This window comes from Harpia harpyja, chromosome 10, assembly GCF_026419915.1.
Source record: "Harpia harpyja isolate bHarHar1 chromosome 10, bHarHar1 primary haplotype, whole genome shotgun sequence".
NCBI lineage: Eukaryota > Metazoa > Chordata > Aves > Accipitriformes > Accipitridae > Harpia > Harpia harpyja.
The window spans coordinates 15486976-15508280 of record NC_068949.1 but is presented as its reverse complement, the minus strand read 5'-3'; the positions used below and the strand labels follow the sequence as shown (position 1 = coordinate 15508280).

General features: G+C 37.2%; 1 protein-coding gene across 1 annotated transcript in view; it reads left to right on the top strand.

The window, feature by feature from the left end:
• The window catches only part of GLUD1 (glutamate dehydrogenase 1), a 31126-nt gene extending 10107 nt beyond the window's left edge, over positions 1-21019 (top strand). The window contains exons 2-13 of the mRNA XM_052798849.1: positions 2415-2495; positions 3339-3394; positions 4268-4331; positions 5982-6076; positions 10802-10981; positions 12729-12866; positions 13962-14099; positions 14225-14305; positions 15160-15283; positions 16558-16649; positions 18938-19000; positions 19652-21019. Coding sequence (XP_052654809.1) covers positions 2415-2495; positions 3339-3394; positions 4268-4331; positions 5982-6076; positions 10802-10981; positions 12729-12866; positions 13962-14099; positions 14225-14305; positions 15160-15283; positions 16558-16649; positions 18938-19000; positions 19652-19771 — 1232 coding nt within the window. The 3' untranslated portion in view covers positions 19772-21019. The remainder of the gene's footprint in view (positions 1-2414; positions 2496-3338; positions 3395-4267; positions 4332-5981; positions 6077-10801; positions 10982-12728; positions 12867-13961; positions 14100-14224; positions 14306-15159; positions 15284-16557; positions 16650-18937; positions 19001-19651) is intronic.
• The last annotated feature ends 286 nt before the right edge of the window (positions 21020-21305 follow it).

The following is a 21305-nucleotide window of genomic DNA, read 5'->3' as shown; positions in this document are numbered from 1 at the left end:
TTGTTCAGAAAAGGACAGTTTCAGCCTCAAGTCTAAAAGTTTTCCCTATTCTGGTATATGTACATGGGTGACAAATAGGCATCTCAGCTGAAAGCCTTTCAGTACTTTGTTAGTCTTGGGGCTTTTACCCTATTTCCCTTGGTATGAAAGTTTTAATATTTATTACAGTAAAGTTTATAGTAACCCTTGACTGCAATACAAGGAAACTAGAGATGTAACAGTTTTGCATGTGTGTGAGTCTTCTAGTTAAACTGCTGCTTGCTCACCTTTTCAGATGCCATCTTCCATATGATGTGCAGAAGAGGCTGCTTTCTACTTTTATATTTCGCTTCCCTGTTAAAACTGTGCAAAACAACTATCCCTAACTATTTAGTCCCCCTGCTGCTTTCCATATGTCAATAAACAACATTTTGTGTGCCTGCAGGAGTATAGTTACAGCAAAATGGCTTTGTGTATATAGCTTGAAGTTTGAATAAATATATGGGTTGAATAAACACACAGTGATCTAGTTCACCTGGGAGTGGAGGGGCAGAGTTCATTTCTGCCCAGCATAGATTGTGGCTTCAGACTTGGCTGGCTTGAGCAATGCTCAAATGAGACCTGTCCCCAGAGTACCTGCTCAACCAAGAGGGAATGATGTACCCAGGCAGGACAGTCAGTGCTGTAGGTGGTGGTTGTTCTTGCTCAGGGCTCGACAGCAGGATAACCACTCCTCTGAAGGATCAGAGTAAGAAGTGTTAAAAAAAACCATGTACATTGTAACTTTGAGTTGTCTGTTGGGCTCTGATAGATTCCACTTAAATTTCAAATATTACTTCCTGTAAGAAGGTTCTTGAAAGCACAGGCATTAACACCTTACAGCTACCTAAGTCAGAAACTAATTAGTTTGCTTTTGGAGACCACCCTTCCCCCATATACACACTAAATTTAAATTCTGTTCTGCAGAGGCATGGTACTTTCTTTTACTGATTGAACTCACATAAGAAAGCAGCACTTGGCCCTCAGCTTTGAGCAGCACTCAGTTCCTTTGAAACTGGGATTGTTTCCAGAGCATTCAGGAGTGGCTTTCATAGCAGCACAGTGCTTTAGTTTGGATGATGTATGCTGGTCTTTTTTCACTCCTGAGGACCTGAATATGGTCTTCTCTTTACATGGTAGGAAATTTGTGATGCCTTGTCCTAGCATCTAAAGGACACTCTGTGCCTGCTACAAACCACCATGCAACTTGGCACAACCTACAGCCAAGGAATTAGGGAGCAGAGGTGGGGATGATAAATTCTTCATGGCTCTGTTATATGCTTAGTGATGTAGGAGAAGCTTGGATAGAAGCTAACATATAGCTATAGGGTTTTTTTTGCCGTGGCCACATGACTTTGGGCACTGTATTGATCTTAAATGTCATATTTAGGCTTCTGTAGTTCTGTATATGTGCCCTGTCAGTTTGGTTAAGTATTTTCTACTCTGCAACTACCTCCAGAATACATGAATTTTAACTTTGAGTTCAATCAATTTATTGGGCAGCTACAACCCATTTTTTAGAAGACTTTTAAGAGTCGGGCAGGTGACAGATCTCCCTACCTTTGCGTGATCATTTTCCACTTAGTTTTGAACTGCTTTGAAGGCCAGGATCACCCATTTTGCATCCACGCCTCTTTCGGACCACAACAATTTGAATTTGTATCTGGACCGTGTGTCAGCACACGCTTGCAGTTCTGCTGAATGACTCAGAGCAGGGCATGCAGATGTGGGCTGGCTTCCACGTGGGTGCAGGATGGGTGGCCTGGTCACACAAGTTTGCTGGGGTAGAGTTATTCCATCAAAATGTTTTGAACAAATTTGAATTAGCGGAGTGGCTTGCTTTCTGTTATGTGGCTGTGCCTAGCAGCCAGAGCCCTGAAGCTACATATGGTTTTGTTGGACGACAGCCCGTGTATTGCAAGGCTCATAACTTAACAGGAGTTTGCATTGCTCTAGCAAAAAGATCTTGATTATAACCTGTACTAATAAGTTATGTTCAGGAAAAAGGTTCATCTTCTATATACAATGAATGAAGTCCAAAGCTAAAGATCTTATGGAATGCTGATGAGCTTTATCAGCCTCTTGAAAACTCTACTCCTAGTTACCTATGAGCTTGGCTCATCTTCCTCCCAAGGAATACTCACTTTTGTTCCAAGGTTGAGTGCTGTTGTTAAACTACTTAATAGAGAGTTACTGAAGTCTTGAATTTCTGCTAGGTTAAAGATAGATATTTAAGTAGGAGAATGGGGAATTGTTCTTTAAGTCTTAAAGCAAATAAGTTGGTAAATTACATACTTGCATGTTACAGATGGCTGGAGTAGAATTAATCTTCACAATTTATAAATACCTATGAAGTTGTTCAGTGAATTCCTTTTTTTCTCATGTGTCTTTTGCAGGCATTCGTTATAGTTTGGATGTTAGTGTGGATGAAGTGAAAGCCTTAGCATCTCTAATGACATACAAATGTGCTGTGGTTGGTAAGTGATAGTTTTTCAAGCAAGGATACGATCTTTAATTTCAATCAGTACTAATGTAATTTACAGAAAAAACATCTAAAGATTCATTTAAGTTTTAGACATTAATCTCTGACTAAAATCTGTAGCAATATGGGAAAAATATATAGTGACCAAAATAATAATACATATTCCCTCTGCTGTTACTGTAGATACTTGAATAAAGTTGCATTCTCATTTGAAAAGTCCAAATTCTGCTAGCTACCCCCTCCCGTAAAAGTACTGTGTCTTGAACTCAAATCAAAGTATGACAAACTTGGATTAGGAGGGGGCTAATTTTAGGGGGAACAGATGGAGGCTGTAAAGGATTCAGGCAGGGGAGCTGTGGAGAGATGAGGATAAAATTCCTGTATGGGTTATAAAGAAGTATAATTCATACACAGCTGCTAAATTGTAGGGGAGTTTGGAGATAATCTGCACATTACGTGTAAGAAAACAAAATACTTTCTTAAAGTATATAGAGACACTTCACTTAGGACTTCCAAAGTAAAATTTTTGAGCTAAACCAGTAAAATATAAATTGTAAAACTTATTGCTTCTACAAGTGCCAAGTACAAGAGCGTGAATCATAGAAAATTTAAATCATGAACATTTGAGTTTCAAAGACCATTTTCAAGCTGCCCTTGAAAGATTTCCCATTTTTATAGGAGTACCTAGATCAGATTATAGCTTACACTTGTGAAGCCCTAAATGTGGCAAAGCCAAATTCACTGCTAAAATCAAAGATATAATTACTCACACATATTACTGATGTGTTCTGCCTTTATTGTTGAAAAAGTAAAATGATTTTCCTTTGCATTCTTGTAGATGTGCCATTTGGTGGGGCAAAGGCTGGTGTCAAGATCAATCCCAAGAACTACACAGTAAGCTTATTCATAGATAAAAATTTGGTTATCTGCAGTACTGAAGCCAGCCAGTTAAAAAAGCTCTTCTAAGGGCATTATTGACCACTTAAAACTTCCTGCCACTTCGGCCTCTATAAAGGCTGAATTTAGCTTGTGCATGCAATAGGTAGGAAAAGAATTTTTTAAAGGTCTGTGTTTCAGAGATGGAATACTTCAATTATTTAATTTATTACTTTTTTTCTTAAAGTCAGGAGACTGCCAATAATTTGGAACCTGAAATGTTTTTAAGTTGATACTGTTAATAAAGGCTTAAATTAAATTACTCTTAGAAAAAAGTTAATGTTTTTGTTTATTTTGACAAATAGTTTTATGCTCCATTAAACCTTTCTATGCAGTGTTCCAGTGTGAATAATAACTAACTTGGCTTATAACAGGTTTATTGCAGGCTTGCCTTCTTCCCCTATTTAAAATAACTCATACAGAAAGGAATACTAGAATATGTAACAGATATTCTAAGCTTGAAACTCTTGTAAGGATTTGTGTGAAGTTGTTCAACTGTGTTGATTACACAACCGGCAGGCCAGCTATTGCTGGTGCTTGTTATAAATCTCTCACATAGGATATCAGATTTGTTTGCTGGAAATCTCTGCTACAAGCACAGCTGGTTCTTCCTGTGCCATACTCCCAACTTGTTGTGGATCAGAATGTACGGAAAGAAAGCTGAATGTTTGCTTGTGCTGCCTGAATACCAAGGGTCTGTTAGGGAGTGGCATATAAATTATATAAATATAATTCTAAAAGAAAAGGGCATCTGTTTATGCTTGGGCATAAGTCTTAGCAAATAGTCATAAACACTAATGATTTGTGATATTTATTGCATTTTCTCTGTAGGACAATGAATTGGAAAAGATCACAAGAAGGTTTACCATGGAGCTGGCAAAAAAGGGCTTTATTGGTACGTTGTGCAATTTTACTATTAAAATTTAGGAACCTGATTTATTGTGCATTGGCAGCGTCCACTAGATAGTATCCTTAAATAACCCTGTTTTTGAGAGCTGTAAATAATTTGGGTATAGAACTTTCAGCAAAGAGCCACAAAGAATCGAGTCATTGCATCTTAGTGCATTTTAAAGGGAACTGTGTGTTAACTTTTTTCTGTTGGCTGTTCTGCTATGAAAAGCCACAAAAGCTCAGCTCACGGGATCCAAAATGAATCACATTTCTCTTAGAGGTAGATATTGTGACCAAGTTTGTTGCAATTTTAATCTCCAATATCAAACTCTTCACTGTTACTGTTTCCTGTAGTCTCAGTTGAGGCTTTTGGCAGATATCTGAGGAAACAGAGGAAGGAAGTAGAAGATCCACCCCAGAGAAAGTTGATGGCTTCACCCATGGCAACCACAGGCTGCAAGAGAAGCATAGGCAAGAAGCATAGATGCCTGTTGTAACAGAAACTCAGCTTCTGTAATGTTAGTAGGTGTTTCATTCAGACTCTAAACCCTGAGTTGTTCTGGTAGCTTGCTGTCTGGAGTTGCTATCTGGAAGTCTCCTCTGGAGAAAGCTGAATGTTACTAGCTCAACTTGTAATTAAATGGAGGATCTTTACCTGGAGGAGGTTCTTATTCAAGTGAACAATAAGGCATGTAACTAGTTAAAGGTCTGTCATGTATTCCTGATGTCTAACTGCCCCTGGGAATGTATATCCATTTATCTGCATTTTCTTGCTCTTCAGCCACAGTGTTTCTCATCTGAATTAAGTTTCTGTATAAACACACTTATTGATGTTACATGTGACTAGGGTAATACTATACACTATGCCACCTATAGTGATTGTTAGTTCAGTGACAATTAAAATGGTTTGATTAAATTTGTCTTCCTTTTTGTCTCTGTGGTTGGCGCTACCCAGCTTTCACAAACCTTTTAAAAAGACTTTGAAAAAATTGGTAGAGGCAGAGTTGTGTTTAAAATCTTGCTGAGCAAGTCCCTCTGATCTTAAATAGGCTGGGCAAATGCTATTTTTAGTTATCTAGAAAAAACAGAATTTGGTTTTATTATAACAGATGTGTGAAAGTTCTTTCAAAGGTTTATTTCATCCAGAAAGATGTAATGTGTCTTTCCTGAAGTCAGTGGTAAAATCAAATGCATGTGCTACAGTGCAATGAATAGGAGCAGCCTATCTTCAATTTTTAAACTCACCCAAGAACAAAAAGGAAATTTTAATGCAACCCTCCCCCCAAACCCATCATGGTATATAGAAATCATACGTAGACAGTGCCCTTCCTGTTGTTACAGCAATGATTGTCAAAAAAAAGAAAAAAGCTTTTAATGCATGATCTTACTCTGACTTTTTATTGACAAACTGACTTTCATTTTCCTGATTGGCTTGTGTGAAAGGTTGGAGGTTTTGACAGTATTGTACAAATGCGTGATATGGCATCTAAAACTGAATTGAATCCAGAAGAATCTGTTGCTCGCATAATAAACTGAGGATTAAACAGGAAAACAATTCTTCTCTGCCAAGGCCTGCACAGTTCCCAAGGGAATAATGATTGAAGATAACTGTTCATGTTTGGTCCTTAAAAGCTGTTTTTACTGTTGCCAACAGGACCTGGTGTTGATGTGCCTGCTCCTGATATGAGCACAGGGGAGAGGGAGATGTCCTGGATTGCCGACACCTATGCCAGTACCATAGGACACTATGTAAGTTTTGAGCAGAGGCTTTGAAGTAGAAAAACTTTTTGGTCTTTGCAGAAATCCTTTTATCTAGAAATTTATTACCATGCTGCTTAATCATATAATTTTATTTAATTATGTGGCTCTAAATAGATTCTTGTAAACTGTAACAACTTAATTGGTGTGAGGTTTTTAGGGTACAGTTAAGGAAAAATAGCTTTAAGGTTAATGTTTTTATACTAGGCTTAAATTAAGTTTGCCTGATACAATACTGACTGCAACTGTTCAGCAAAAAGAAAATGCACTGTTTTTGAAGGTCTCATACTTAGTCTAAAATTGGTTTCTATTTCTACTATTTCCCTCTGTTTTTCATTAGTACTATAATTACTAATTTAAAGTTGTTAAACAATTAGTTCATAGTAGTTGGTATAGTCTTAAAGCACTGAAATCTTTCTGTTTCAGACTACTGAATTCACAAGTGTTATTAAATAAATGCTCATGGTTTTGTGTATTCAAGAGACCGTGTAAATTAAATTTGCACTATTGCTATAACCTGTAAAAGTATTAAAGTTCTCTGTGGTCCCCTATAAGTAGCAAGTAGTCAGTGTAGACTTCAGCACATTCTCCAAAATGTATAGCAAAAGGACACTGATACAATTTATCGCCCAGAAGGCAATAAAAAAAATAAAGTTTTTAAAAATTAGTTTTTAATTATAGCCCTTAATTTGGCCTTTGTCCTTAAGTTGCTGGGGCTATTTGTACCTGTTTTGACTGTACCAAAACCAAGACTGTTGACCAAACACTTTTGTTGTATACTTTTGACAGGTTGGATGAAAGAAAAATGCATTATGGACAACTTATTTCTTAAGGCTCTACTGTCTATGCTACCCAAACTTTCTAGCTTCTCTTTCAGATGTTGTTTCTGCTACTCCAGCAGGTCATACTTTGCTAAGGAGTCTTGCCATAGCTTCGTATTAGTGTGTTACTGTGCTAAGCTATTCCATGTTTGCCTATCCCAGCTCCTTTTGAGTTGAAAAGACTCTTCACTATCTGCAGTCCCTTCCAACAGTTCCTCAGAAATACAGCAGGGTGTACGCCCTGAGTAATAAGGCATTAGAGCCACCCAACATGTATTTCTTTCTGGCATGTCTGTTAAAGATGTTAAAGCATGCCTGGCTTTCCAGAGACAGTCTCTTGGCAGAATGCTTGTCTGGTGCTGATGCCTTTAACAATAGGAGGATGGGGTGGCACAGGTTAGTCTAGATCTGAAATACAGTCTAAGGTATCTTGGGGTGGGGAAGGAATGCTTGAGGAATAGGCTGTGGCATGCTGATTAGTTAAATCACTTTCACACAGAACTGTCTGTTAGATAGGGATATCACTATAAAACATTACTTGCTTTTTGTTATTCACATATGTAAATGTAAATATTTTATTTAAAACTTTAAACCTGGTAAAAAGCCAAAATTATGACTTCAAAAAGACTTCAATGTGCAGGGTGGCAACTAGCTCCCTCAGTCATAACTTAAAATTCCAGTATTTAAGAAAACTACTGCCTCAAAGCATTTTAAGTTTTAATGTTTAACTCATTGCACTAAAACGCATATTTCACTGTGATACAACAGCATTGTTATATTATGACTGACACAGAAGGCTCACAGCACATAGAATCATAGAATCATTTTGGTTGGAAAAGACCTTCAAGATCATCAAGTCCAACCATTAACCACGCCCCCTAAACCATGCCCTGGAGTACCCTATCCACTCGCTTTTTGAATACCTCCAGGGATGGTGACTCAACCGCTTCCCTGGGCAGCCCATTCCAATGTTTGACAACCCTCTCAGTAAAAAAATTTTTCCTAATATCTAACCTAAATCTCCCTTGCCTCAACTTGAGGCCATTTCCTCTTGTTCATGACCTGCTTTAAGATTTGCTGTATTTGTTAATAGTTCACATACAGTTTTATACAGAAGGTTCAGGTTCTTTAATAGGTGGAAAACTAAACACTGATATAGAAGATTTTTAAATGGCTGAATTTCTTATTCTTTCCACTTTGTCATCTCAGCTTGTTGTGTAATGCTACACATACACATGCTTCAATGACAAAACCAACCAAAAACTACTGAGGATAAAAATACAATTTGAATTATACTACAACAGTTTCTTTTATTCCTAGACTCTGTCTGCATGGCAGTATCTTATTCTTGAAGAATAAAAAAATCTGTACATTTTTCTGAAAAGTTAGTTAAAGAATTGGAATAAGGAGAAAAATTAAATCAGTTTACTTCATTTTGTTGGGTTGGTGGTTTGTACATGGAAGAGAGAATGGTAGCCATAGTGGAACTTACAAGCTATTGTGGAGAATGACCAGGTATAGAGAAGGAAGGTGAGAACTCTGACAAGGCCGTAAAAAGTGGAATAATCTATCAAAACCAGTTTGCAGAGGAAAGTGTTTCAGATAACTATCTGGTTGAGACACCAAGAACAAAAATAAAGGTGATTAAGGAATACAGAAAATCACCATTGAACAAAAGTGGAACTAACCCATAATTCAGAAAACAGATGGAAGCTATGCAACGGACTACATTCAGTTGAGTGGAAAGATAACTCTTTGGTGAGAGGGATCTGTTTGAGAAATCTACAGATCTGATGAGTCAGTGTGGTTGCATGCAGATGTGTTCAGGGATCTTGAAATGAAAAGGAAAAGTCAAATAACAGATATAAACAGATAGGGGAAGTCTGCTCGAAACCTGACAGACCGAGCCAGGAAGCTGGAGAGACAAGGAGAATATTACTGCAGTGTGGAAAGGGGTTAAGAAACAAGCGAAAGTTCAGTGTCTGAACTTTGCCAACTAAGTTCATAGACTATTAGTGCTAATACAGAAGTCTTTAATGCTAGCCATAAGCCATTTTACAAGCTTCTCATTAAAAGCCACGGTCTTTCTTTTTGGCCCAAGATGTGTTAAATGTTTTTTTGATTGACTTAAAACCAAAGTTTTTAGGACTTTGACATCAATGGTGGTTTTGTATATGTGACTTTTAAGAAGACCCGGACCTGCCCTCACCTCGTGCTCTGTTTTCTTGCCAAACCATGCAAGTCTTTAATAACTACCGTGTTAACTGTTCCAGAAAATCCATCTTAAGTTGCTGGATCACTGAATTATATATGGCTAAAGTTTTCGATTAAATTCATCCTTTCCACTCTCCTGTACTTCCTGACACATCCAACTGACTTTTGGGACACGCAAAGGGACTTTAATAAATACATTCTTATGTATGGTGGGAGGCTGTATTTCTTCAAGTATTTATAAAACATACTTCCTCCTTTGTGAATGCATGAAGGCTAAAATGTAGTTTCAGTCTGAAACAGAATGAAAACGTAAAAAGACATCAAGAAGCCAGGCCAAGTTGTTCCTAGCAAAACACCACCACAGATCTTGTTTACAGTTGATATGCCACCAGAGGGAGCATACAGCTTAATGAGAGCAATGCAGCTATATTTTGGGAAATTGAATTAGGAATTTTGTGGCAAGCCCAGCATCGCTTTTACTGTTTTTTAAAGAGGGGTCATCTTTGGCTTTATATGTTAACTCACTATCATTTTCAAACAATGAATAGTTTTTATTTCCATTATGGCTCTAGTCATCTCCTGCCATTCTGCCTCCACTTACTTTTGTCTGGTCCTTTCCTTCCTCTCACCCAGCGTCTTGCACTCATGCCACAGGCATGCAAATGCATCTGGCACAAGCAATGGAGAGGAGGGAGCCTCCCAGTGAATATGCAGCTGCTGGAACAGAAACCCATCCGGCTGCTGGCAGACTTATTTCAGTGGATTCCCTTTCATCCCTACTCTTTCACTTATGTTGGAGGCCAAGCCACTGTGTGACTGTGCTCCCAGGGTGTGGGAGCATGGGAATCAGTGGTGACAGAAGAGGGAGGCCCAAACAGTGTCTAGTTTGGAAGAAGTTTTTTCAAGTTATTAATTACAATTTGAAAAATTAACTCTGGTTTTAAATAGTCTGTTCTATCTTGGCTAGCTGTGTAGCATATGGAAAATACAATTTTATTGCCACCAAATTAAGGATAGAGGCTTGATTGTATGTATTTCTTTTCTGAATAAAAGTAGTAAATACTTACCTAATTTTTCCCATACAACCTTTGTATGGTAGATTTTCCTGAGATCAAACATCCCTGTGTTCTGACAGCAGGAAGATATTAGGCCTGTATTGTCATTTCAAAATAACTGAATTTGATATAAAGGAACACTAAACACTATTTAAAGATGATTAAAAACCAGTCCAAGGATATGTCTAAGCCCTTTAAAAGATTAAAATGTCAAGAATGATGGTGGAAATTATGGCTGTAGTAGGAGCTAATTTTGAGAAACATATCCCTCAAAGCTTTTTGATTTGTGAAAGGTCTGCTCGTTGCTAACAGAGCAACATGCATGTCACCATAATTAACTAACCACAGACTGAAGTTAACATATACACTTAAATACAACAAAAAATTACAGAGCATATCCAATATCGCATTATGCAACTTTCCTGACATATACTAGAGTACTTCTCAGAAGGTGTTCACACAAAGTGAGGAAGGAAATCATCTTTACAAACTAAATGTATATAAACTGTATCAAGTTCTGACTCTTAAGACTCCTGTTTTCCCTTATCTCTAAAGTGTACAAAACTTCTTGTTCCAGCTGTTCTTTGATTAATTCCATAGCTCACAAGTCCTTCACTGTTTTACAGGATATTAATGCACATGCATGTGTAACTGGTAAACCCATCAGCCAGGGTGGGATCCATGGACGTATATCTGCAACTGGTCGTGGTCTCTTCCATGGAATTGAAAATTTCATCAATGAAGCATCATATATGAGTATATTAGGAATGACTCCTGGATTTGGGGATAAAACATTTGCTGTTCAGGTAACTTTTTTCTTTCAACTGTAGAGAAAAAGTAGTAAACAAACTTCCAGTAGAGCTGCTTTTAAAAAGGGCTGTAGCAATAAATCCTGTTATGATTTTATGACTTCCAAGTAAACCTTTACTCTCAAACTTTAGAAACACTTTTCAAGCAACATAGGTGCCCTTTATTTTGGACTGTTTTTTTAAAAACTGAACTTTTGATTGTACTCTAGAGTCTTTATAAATATAGGCTGCAAAGAATGAAGTGAAATACTGTTACAGGAGTTCTTTAAACTAAGGCATTGCACACTTTTCAGTGAGCTGTGACATTGTTTCTGCCTACACAAGATTTGTTGCACTGTTTTGTAATAAAAAAATTTACAGAGAGAAGGAATTAGGGGTTATGTTCTTGTTCCACTATGGAACGAGCAGTTGGCAAAGTAGGAACCAATACCTTATCCTAAATTTGTAGGGTTGAACGTACATTTTTGGTGTTCATAAGACTTCAGGATTTATGTAGTTGAATTTTGAAGGGTTTGGCGTTCAGTAATATGCATTATCACTCTTTAAATCTTGAAGAAATAACTTGTTCTGTTCAGCTTTGAACAGTATGTGAAATAGAGGGTTTGAGGGATTGCTTTGTTTCATTCTTTTCAGTACCAGTGCCCTGGTTGTTAGAGATAGCAGAGTAATTGTAACCTCCAGGTTCTCCTCTAGTTAACCTGTGGGCTGAAGCAAACATCTCTGCTCTGCACGGACCCAGCAGCACACTCATCTCCCTGCACTTTGGCATTTTCATGCCTGGCAGAGGGCTAACCAACAGGAACTTAAGCATAACTTAGACTGAAAACATGGCCATAAGAATAGATGAAGATTTTTTTAGGAAAACAAGGATACAGCATTGCAAAGAGACCTAATGCATGACAAACTGCTGTATTGAAGTTTACTTCTCATATATAAACAAAAATCCTAAATAATGGGAGCTATGTTATAGAGGAGTTTAATGTTCAGCTATTTTTCCAGCATAGAATCTTACTACAGACTTTTTACATGGATCACGTGACCTTTTGGTGTGCCCTGTGTGTTCCTTTACTTCCAGAATGTTGAGTAATGGCCTGGAATTAAGTTTTCTACACCTGCAAGGATGTAAAATATGCTAATGAAATGCAAGATTATCTAAATTTAAATTTAGGCAATCTGTTTTATACAGGACCACTTCAGAAATATATTAGAAATTACATAGCTTCCTACTAGTTTGTATGTTTTAACGTGAAGAATTAATTATATTCTCGTTCAGTGCTTTCCATTATGGGATGGTTTTACACTTGTAAGGCTTCCTTACCGAAATTAAATGAGAATATTTCTTGGCCTGCAAATGTTAGTCAAACCTTTGAATAGTCATAGAAAAATCCATGAATCCCTCTAAGACAGTGTCCATTATAAAATAGATACACATAACGTTCCTATGTTGATAAATGTCATAGCTGACACTTTCATAGTAGCATTAACGCTTCCCTTCTGTATTTCCAGCATAAAAAACTTAGCACAACTGTACATTGCTGGCTACAATGCACAATTTCTACAATGGTACTCAGGCTAGAATAGAATGCATGTAGATTTCTTCCATCTCTCCTATACACATCATCTAATGCCAAGATATGCCAATAAATGAACTATTTAAAACTATTCAAAACTATATAATCCTTAGCAGTAATCATCATTTTAGCTGAAGGGTTAATTGCTTTCCCCTTTCTCTTTCCACCTTCAGGGATTTGGTAATGTGGGCTTGCATTCTATGAGATACTTGCATCGTTTTGGAGCAAAATGCGTTGCTGTTGGAGAGTTTAATGGTTCTATCTGGAATCCTGATGGGATTGACCCAAAGGAACTAGAAGATTACAAATTGGTATGAAACTTAACTGAGCAGAAAGAGTAATTTTTGTCAGTTTTGCAAGTACACATGATGACTGTAGACTGGTGTTAATTTGTGATATTTAAATCATGCTGTAATTAGTACTTACAAAATGGTTTAGGAATGTTGATTCTTCTGGCTTTCTCCTTATCCCCAATATGAATGCAGGTGGTACTTTTTTTACCCTTTGACCTGACTCTCAGAAAAATGGCAAGGGCTTGCATGTGTGCAGGCTAATTACTTTGGTTTCAGAATTGGAGTTCATGGTTATTTTGCCTTTCTTATGACTAAACTAGGAAGGGTGTCTCAGGGAACCAGGGCAAGGAGGTTCCTGAAGGATTCCTGACTGAGAATCCCAAGCAAATGGACATTTAAGACTTCAAAGTGTGCTTTTGCTGCTTCTTACCTATTGCATGTTTCTGAAAAAATGAAAGCCTGTCTGGCAGCGTGACTTGAATGTGTAGTCTATAATGAAAACTGGATATGGTCTTTTTATTTCAGTTTACAAGTGCAGCAGACTCGAGGGGACAGTTCACAGGCACTAAAATACAATCTTGTACTTAGAGTTTTTAAGGGGCTTATTTGATGTGTCTTCTTTTACATAGGGAGTATTTGAATGTCTTTATCACCTCCTTTCTCAAAAGAATGAAAAGATTCTGTTAGTAAACAAAGGCTATCATTGTAGTACTAAATTTTAAAATGGTACTTCTGAATCTTATGCAACTTATCCTGTGTGTAGCAGGCTGGTGGGTCATTTCAGTTGTTTGAAAACTATTGCATTTGCCATGTATTTTAAGAGTTGAGAGGGACGTTGTTGGTTTTTTATTTTAAATACTCCAGAGCCCAAAGGGTTATCAGTGTCTTTGGCCACAGAGCAGTTATGCCTCAGTCATGGGAACTTTGACTGTTATCCAAGCTTTGTAGCTTGCTTTTTATGCTTAATCTAAGTAAAGATAGGAATTATGTTACATGCTGTCTTTCTAGTACTGTTGCTTCTCCATTCTTTCTTTTTTGAAAGTTACAAGAAGGGAAGGAAGTCATACGAGTACACACACACTAAAAACACCCTGGTTTGTTTTCTTCAAACAGCAACACGGGACAATCATGGGCTTCCCTAAAGCACAGACGCTTGAGGGCAGTATTCTAGAAACAGACTGTGACATTCTCATCCCTGCTGCTAGCGAGAAGCAGTTGACTAAGGCCAACGCTCACAAGGTTAAAGCAAAAGTAAGTTGGAGAGTTCAAATGTAAATGAAAAATGGAGAAGGCCTGTTTAAATATTAGTATTCAATAATTAGCATGGGTGAAAACAAACATATACTTCTGAGTTACCCTGCTATGATTCCTTTCAGATTATTGCTGAAGGTGCCAATGGGCCTACAACTCCAGAAGCTGACAGAATCTTCTTGGAGCGGAATATCATGGTTATCCCTGTAAGGTTTTGTTATGACCTTTGATTTTCATTACAAGGGTAATATTTCTATGAACTGTAGCAAGATGTTATTTATTGAAGGTTGTTATTAATAGCCATTCATTCTCTTAGAGTGGTTTTTAACAACTGATGTCTAGGAAATGGGTGTCAGTGTTGCTTAAGATTGCTTGTAATTACTTAAAGATCTCATTGCAACTGTAAATGACCAAAGATGACTATTACATGAAGGCTACGTATTCAGAAGAGAGAACAATCCACAACTAGTTCTTAAATCTGTAGGTTTGCATTTTGGAGTATTAGCTGACATTTGCTCAACTAAATAGTCCACTAAGCAAAGGAAGAAGGCAGAGTAAATACACTGGCCAATTTGTTTGTAAACATTGTGTCTCTGGGTGATGCTGTGACAGAACTGTGTATTGTAGATTCTATAGAGTAAACGTTGCCTAAAGTGATAATTTGAAAGAATAAGACCTATCCAGGTATAATGATAATCTCTTCCCAGAGAAAGGGTGTCCTGATCAAGTGATATTGCTAAAGAGTGGCTGAGAGTAAAGTGTATGAATAAAGAATGCCCTAATTTTCTTGATTAAAAACTTGTGCTAAAATAAGAGAAAGTAGTCTATCGAGCACATGTGAACTTCCTGTCTTCTATAGTCAAGTCCTCCTTTAAATCAGTAGAAGTAATTCCTGGAGTGCAGAAGAGGGTAAGTGTTGTCATGTAAGAGTAACAACTGGATTGTCCTCTGTACTGCAGTTTAGTACTTCGTACATAATACTTCTGCTTGCTTTGGCTTAATACTTTGTCGTGACTTTGTCACATGGTCACAATTCAAGACATTTACTATTTCTGTGCAGGATCTTTACCTGAATGCTGGTGGTGTAACAGTATCCTATTTTGAATGGCTGAAAAACTTGAACCACGTCAGTTATGGCCGCTTGACTTTTAAATATGAAAGAGATTCAAACTACCACTTGCTCAGTAAGTGCTCAGTTCCACTTTTGCTCACTTTTTAATTAATAGATAGGACTAGCAAATGCCAAATGTGGGAGAAATGAATGCAGAACTATTTTAAATTCACCATGATTTCCCACAAGTCTATTATTGTTGCATACTGAAGAGTAGGAAAGATTTGATAAGTTAACTGACTTGCAACTCTAATGACTTAAGTTAAATGCATACTTTTTTCAGTTATCTTTTAATTCATAAAGTGATGCTTTCCTCAGTTTTGTGAAAATACTGTGTGAAATACACTTATGTGAAATATTTATTACTTAATAAACATCTTTCAGCTGTACAGTTGGTATTTGAGAAGCATTCAGAGTTTGAGTGGGTAACGTTGTTCTGCACATAAAACAATAGAGGATTTCTATAAAGGGCAATAATATAATTGCTACAGGCGCTGTAAAAATCTGCTTATGGCCTACAGCTCCACTTAGGGTCATTCTGTGCTTCCCAGTTTCTGGGCCAGAATACCAATTACATGGAGAGAAGAAGCTTAATGGAAAAGAACTGCAGGATATTGCTCCATTTTAAACAATGTTCTGTAGAAAACGTATGAGAATCTTGGGACATTAGACTTGACAAAACATACATCTGAATGTTTTTTAATATAAACTTTTCTCATAAATTATACCTTTCAAGGTGTTTCTAAAGTGGTTGAGGACTATGGCAGTTCTAATTTAAATCCCTTAACTTCAAGATTGTGGCACCTGAAATACTCTGTGATGTTGTTTAGGAAATGATACTAATTAAATTTCAAGAATTAAGATTAAATAATTATCAATTCAGAATACCAAAGCACTTCTCATGTCCTAAGGAAAAAACTAAAATTCCACATGGGCTTTTTTTTTTAGCAAGTAGTGTATATGCAAAGTGCAATAGGATAATTGATTGCTTTAAGTTCAAGAGATATTTTGTCTAATGCTATCCATCAAGTTAGGAAAATTAATCCAGATTGCTGTATCAGCTTTATAAGGTTAGTGAAGTGGGATCAGTAAATCCACAGTTGCCTGCCATGTGACTGTACTATAGCAATATTACTATTAATATTGGAGGCATTCACCTATAAAAACAGAAAAATCAACATCTTTCCTTTTTCTTAGAAGACAAAAATAAGATGACTCCCTTTGCCCCCAGTCCTTATAGTCTGCATTTCATACTACTGAATGCTGAAAGTCCTGGGGTCAACTCATTTGTTAGGGAGCACATTCCTTTCCTTGTCAGTTACCTTGCCTCTACTTTTTCCCTTCTAGTGTCTGTCCAGGAAAGCTTGGAAAGAAAATTTGGGAAACATGGTGGAACTATTCCAGTTGTGCCTACAGCAGAATTTCAAGACAGGATATCGGTAAGCACTTGCTGCTGTTTTTTTTTACTGTTAATGTGGCTGTATTCTGATATTATAACTGCAATCTAAATTTTACCATTGTAGCTATCATGGAGGTTTTTGCCCCAAGCAAGGCATTAGTACATAGCAAACAAATGATCTGAACTGCTTAGGAATACTGGAAGTAAGCTGTTTTTTCTTTCTTTTACTTGAGCCCATGCAAAATACTTCCAATATTGTTAAAAAGCTACAGTTTTAATACAGATGCATTTTGTATTTGTAACTAGTGTTACATTGGATATTGCTGTTCATATACTGGAGTTTTTCAGAGCAACAGACTATCTCCATTGTTTAGACAAACCATATGAGGTTTATTTTTTTTACCGTGGAGGGTGCAGGGAATGATTCTTTTTGCAGGCCATTAAGGAAAACTTAACCTGTGTTTTTTCTTGATGCTTTTCTTTGCTATGAAATACTAGATATTTCTGCTGGCTAACCTGATAAATACATAGATTCCATGACTTCTTTGAACCCTAGCTATCAAAGTCCATGGAGCATTTGTGGTGGGAAATACTGCCTCAAACATTACCAGAATTTGTTTTGGAAATCTTGTTGATATAGTTTGCCTAGATTTCCAAACAACTTTCAACAAGATCCCACAACACAGACAGTTTGATGTGCTGTTTCTGTAACTCCAGGGTTATATAGACAAGAGCCGGGTGAAAAATTGTAGAATGTTCTTCTAAGACTGAATTAATGGGCAAAGAAATGTCAGGTAAAAGTCATTGTTATCTAATGTGTAGCAATACATGGTGGGGAAATTTTCATATAAAATAATGGGTTGTGAGCTCATCCATTTGCATTCAAGTGGAATATCTGGAGGTAATGACAAAATACACGCTTAGAAATTCATAGCAATCAAAAAGCAAATCCAGTGTTAGAAATTGTTCTGAAGGGAAAAGAATAAGGCTGACTAATGATGCCACAATATAAATGGAGAGTGTGTCTGCCTTCTGAATACTGCATGCAGGTTATGTCTCTGTATCTTCAAACATTGTAGATGTGGAAAAAGCTCAGAGCAAGATCACAAGAATAATCAAAGATATGGAAGCTTCTTATACATGGAACAATGAACTAACCTAGGTCCTATTGGCCTGAACTAGTCCTGGGGTGGAGACAGTAATCTCTAGAATGAGTGCTGTGAAAATGGATGGGTAAGGATAGATTGTTCACTGGAAGGAATGATGAAAGAGGACGAGATGCATTCAAACCAGCCCAGCACAGTGAGGTGCAGAATGAAGAACGTGGGATGGTTCCTAGCACAGCAGACAGTTAAGATGTGCAATGCTCTGCCAAAGGATGTATGGAAGCTAAAAGGGTTGGTCAGTTTGTTTTTAAACACAAGTTCAGGAGGAGATGGGACAAATGATTGGGTGAAAAACTCCAGTGAGTTATGAAAAACATTAAAATCATGCTTCCTCAGGGAGAAATCAGGGGAAGTGCATGTAAACTTGGAGCACTGTCAGATGATAGAAATAGACTTTAGCCTGATATGGTATGATGCTAGTGTTTTCATAAAAGTTAGGCTAAATGAATACCATGGTACATAGGTTCTGTGGCTTTAAGCGATTGCTGTGATCTCTTAAACACAAGCCATAGAAACTGGCCTGGTAATTTCTACATCCAGCCCCAATTGGTATTTGAGGGAAAGCATGTATTTTGTGAAGCCAGGTGTCAAATTATTAGTAAATTACAGCAGTCAGGATGATGGAACATTGAAGCTGATCCTCAGTCATCCTAATTCAGGCTATCTTCAATTACTTATTGTTCTGTGTATTTAAATTTTAATGGGAACAGAGTTACTCTAGAGTTGCTCAGGGCTAATACAATGGTGAGTATATGAATTGGGGATCCATGCCCTTCCTAAAATCTGTCTTCAAAACAGTTGCAAGTGGCTTCTATAGGTTATTGACTCTTGGGAGCTTTTTTGTTTAACATTTACTGTGTGTTTTGAAGGCTGAAAACAGTAGTTACAACATCAATAAAAAAATGCTAGCATCGTGCATCTAGAAGCTAGGCATGTAAAAGACTTCAGTGCTTACGTCTGAGGTTTTAGAATTGGAGTGACCATAATTAGCTCTTCAAGTAACACAGTAAAGGTGATTTAGATTCTTACACCAGTCATTAGAAGAAAATGAGTGAGCAAGCTTCAGTAATTATGGGAATCCAACATGTCATTGTCCCTAATAGAGAACTAGTACCTTTTTGTATTCTGGATTAAACCCTAATTTTATTCCCTGCTGTTGCAGGGTGCGTCTGAGAAAGACATTGTCCACTCTGGGTTGGCTTATACAATGGAGCGTTCTGCCCGGGTAAGTATTGCATTAGTAAATATATTTAGAGTAAAAAGAACTTACATGGGTTTGTGGCAGTTTTTAAATGGGTTGTACAGAATTTCTTTGTAATTAAAGGAGTAGATAAATAGTTAATGATAATGGAAGTCACTGTGAGTATGAGGTGTTTCTGCTCTGTGCTGGGATGGCCGACTTTAACTGGGTATAGTAAACATCAGAGACTAATACATGAAATCAGGAAGTATTTTCTAGTAGAAGCTGTAGTAATTAGAAACTTTTTAGTTGTCCTCTTGTACCTGGCTAATCTGGGACACATACCTACGAGTGCTTTACTTTACCATCAGCAGTTTTAGATTAATCCCTCTATGCAGTATTTTTAATTAGTGGGGGAAAGACTACTTGAAACATCTTGTCTCTCCCTGTATCTGAGGTACATATGGATCCAAGACCTGAAAAGGGGCAATGTAGTAATCTGGGAAAGATTTTCTTCCCTTTCAGAACTCAGTTGTAAGGGGAACCAAGAAATTTTAGAATTGATCCACAAAGGATTGGAGCTCTGATACCAATCTAGTGGCTCCTTATGGTCCTAACTTGGATCCTCCAAGCAAGAGCTAGTTTAGTTCCTATGGAGAAACTTGCAGAAATCACATATAACCTTTTCTGTTTCAGCAAATCATGCGTACTGCCATGAAGTACAACCTGGGTCTGGACCTGAGAACAGCTGCCTATGTCAATGCAATTGAGAAAGTCTTCAAAGTGTACAATGAGGCTGGCCTGACCTTTACATAAATAGGCCATTACCGCTCCTTATTGTATCCCATCCCTCTCGCTGTTAATGTACCCTCTTCTTGAGAAAGCTTATCACAAGTTTACATGTAACCACAACATTTTCTTTTCTTCTGACATTATAGTGGATTCTATTCCCAATTAGTTTCAGTCCAAACTAGTCTTTTTTACAATAAAAATCCATGGATTAGGAAATTGTATACAAGTATGTATCTGAAGATAACAGTTCATCTGCATGTGTGGGGGCCATTCTGGGTATTTCACCTACAAAACAAAATGGTACATTTTATGTATGAAAGAGTGGTCTTGCCACCTGAGCCACTTCTCAGACTTCAGATCAGATACTGTACTAGATGAGCACTTAGCTCATTATTACTTCATGCACTTTTGTTTAATGATATAATTTTGGCTTCGGCACTTTCAGTAAGGCCTTGTATGATCAATGCTGTGGCATTGTCAAAGGAAGAATGGGCCTCCAGCAGGGATTAACTTTGATAGGAGTCTAATTTTTATTTGTAGTAAAGCTTCAGGCCTGATTCTCTTTAGGCAATGTTTTTTCTTTAACTGTGCTGCTGTTATAGGACTGCCTTTTATTGCTTGTTCAAGCTAGCTTGACTATCACCATGAAGTATGTAGAGGTGACAGACTAATATTTTTATAAGCTGAAACTATCAAGCAACTCTAGTTATGTTTTTAATCAAGTATCTACAAAACTATTCTGACTATAGGTTGTTTCCTTTTTTTAAAAAAAGGGATGGTCTGAATTTGGTAATCATACTTAGGTTTTTTGGAATGTTTTTTCAGTCTTTTTCTTTCAGAGGCTTTCTGAAAATTAGATACTGCCTCAGTGAACAACTAAAATGAAACTGAACCCAGAAATCATAGGCCAAACTACAGAGGAGCTAGAGTGCTGCTATAAACTTAATCCACTGTCTTAACACACACAGACTCTTTTTTTTTTTTTTTTGTCATCAGGAGGTCTTGAAAGTTTTGAACATTAACTAGAGTACAACAAAATGGACCTCAACACAATATTGGATCAAGCACAGTTTTTTTAAAGTGTAAGGCTTTTGTCCCGTGGAGTCCCCTTGAAGTGCCAGATGTTATTTATGTAATGAATATGAATGTTTTTTTTAAAAGACAACTAGTCCCTCCCAGAAACTCATGCTTTTTTTCTAACTACTTTGTAACTGCATGACATAACCTGGAGAGAAGAGCAGTTATTAAAAAAAGTTGACCTTTCCAAACCTACTATGCTGGTGTATTACTGATTTCTATTTCATGCAGTAGCTTTCCATAGTTACAATCAATCTGTGAATCTTCACAGAACACTTGTTTATTCATTATGTGCCTACTGATAAGATGATACTCTCTCTGAGTTATCTTGAGGGGCTCACTAATACAGATCTCTGTCTCTTGTATTTGCCTGTCAGCAAGACTTTTGAAGTTGGATATATTTGGTAAATCATTTCAGGTCTTTACTGTGTCCTCTCAAATTTGTGTGAAGAACTATTCTAGTAGTTAGTATGGAGCAATA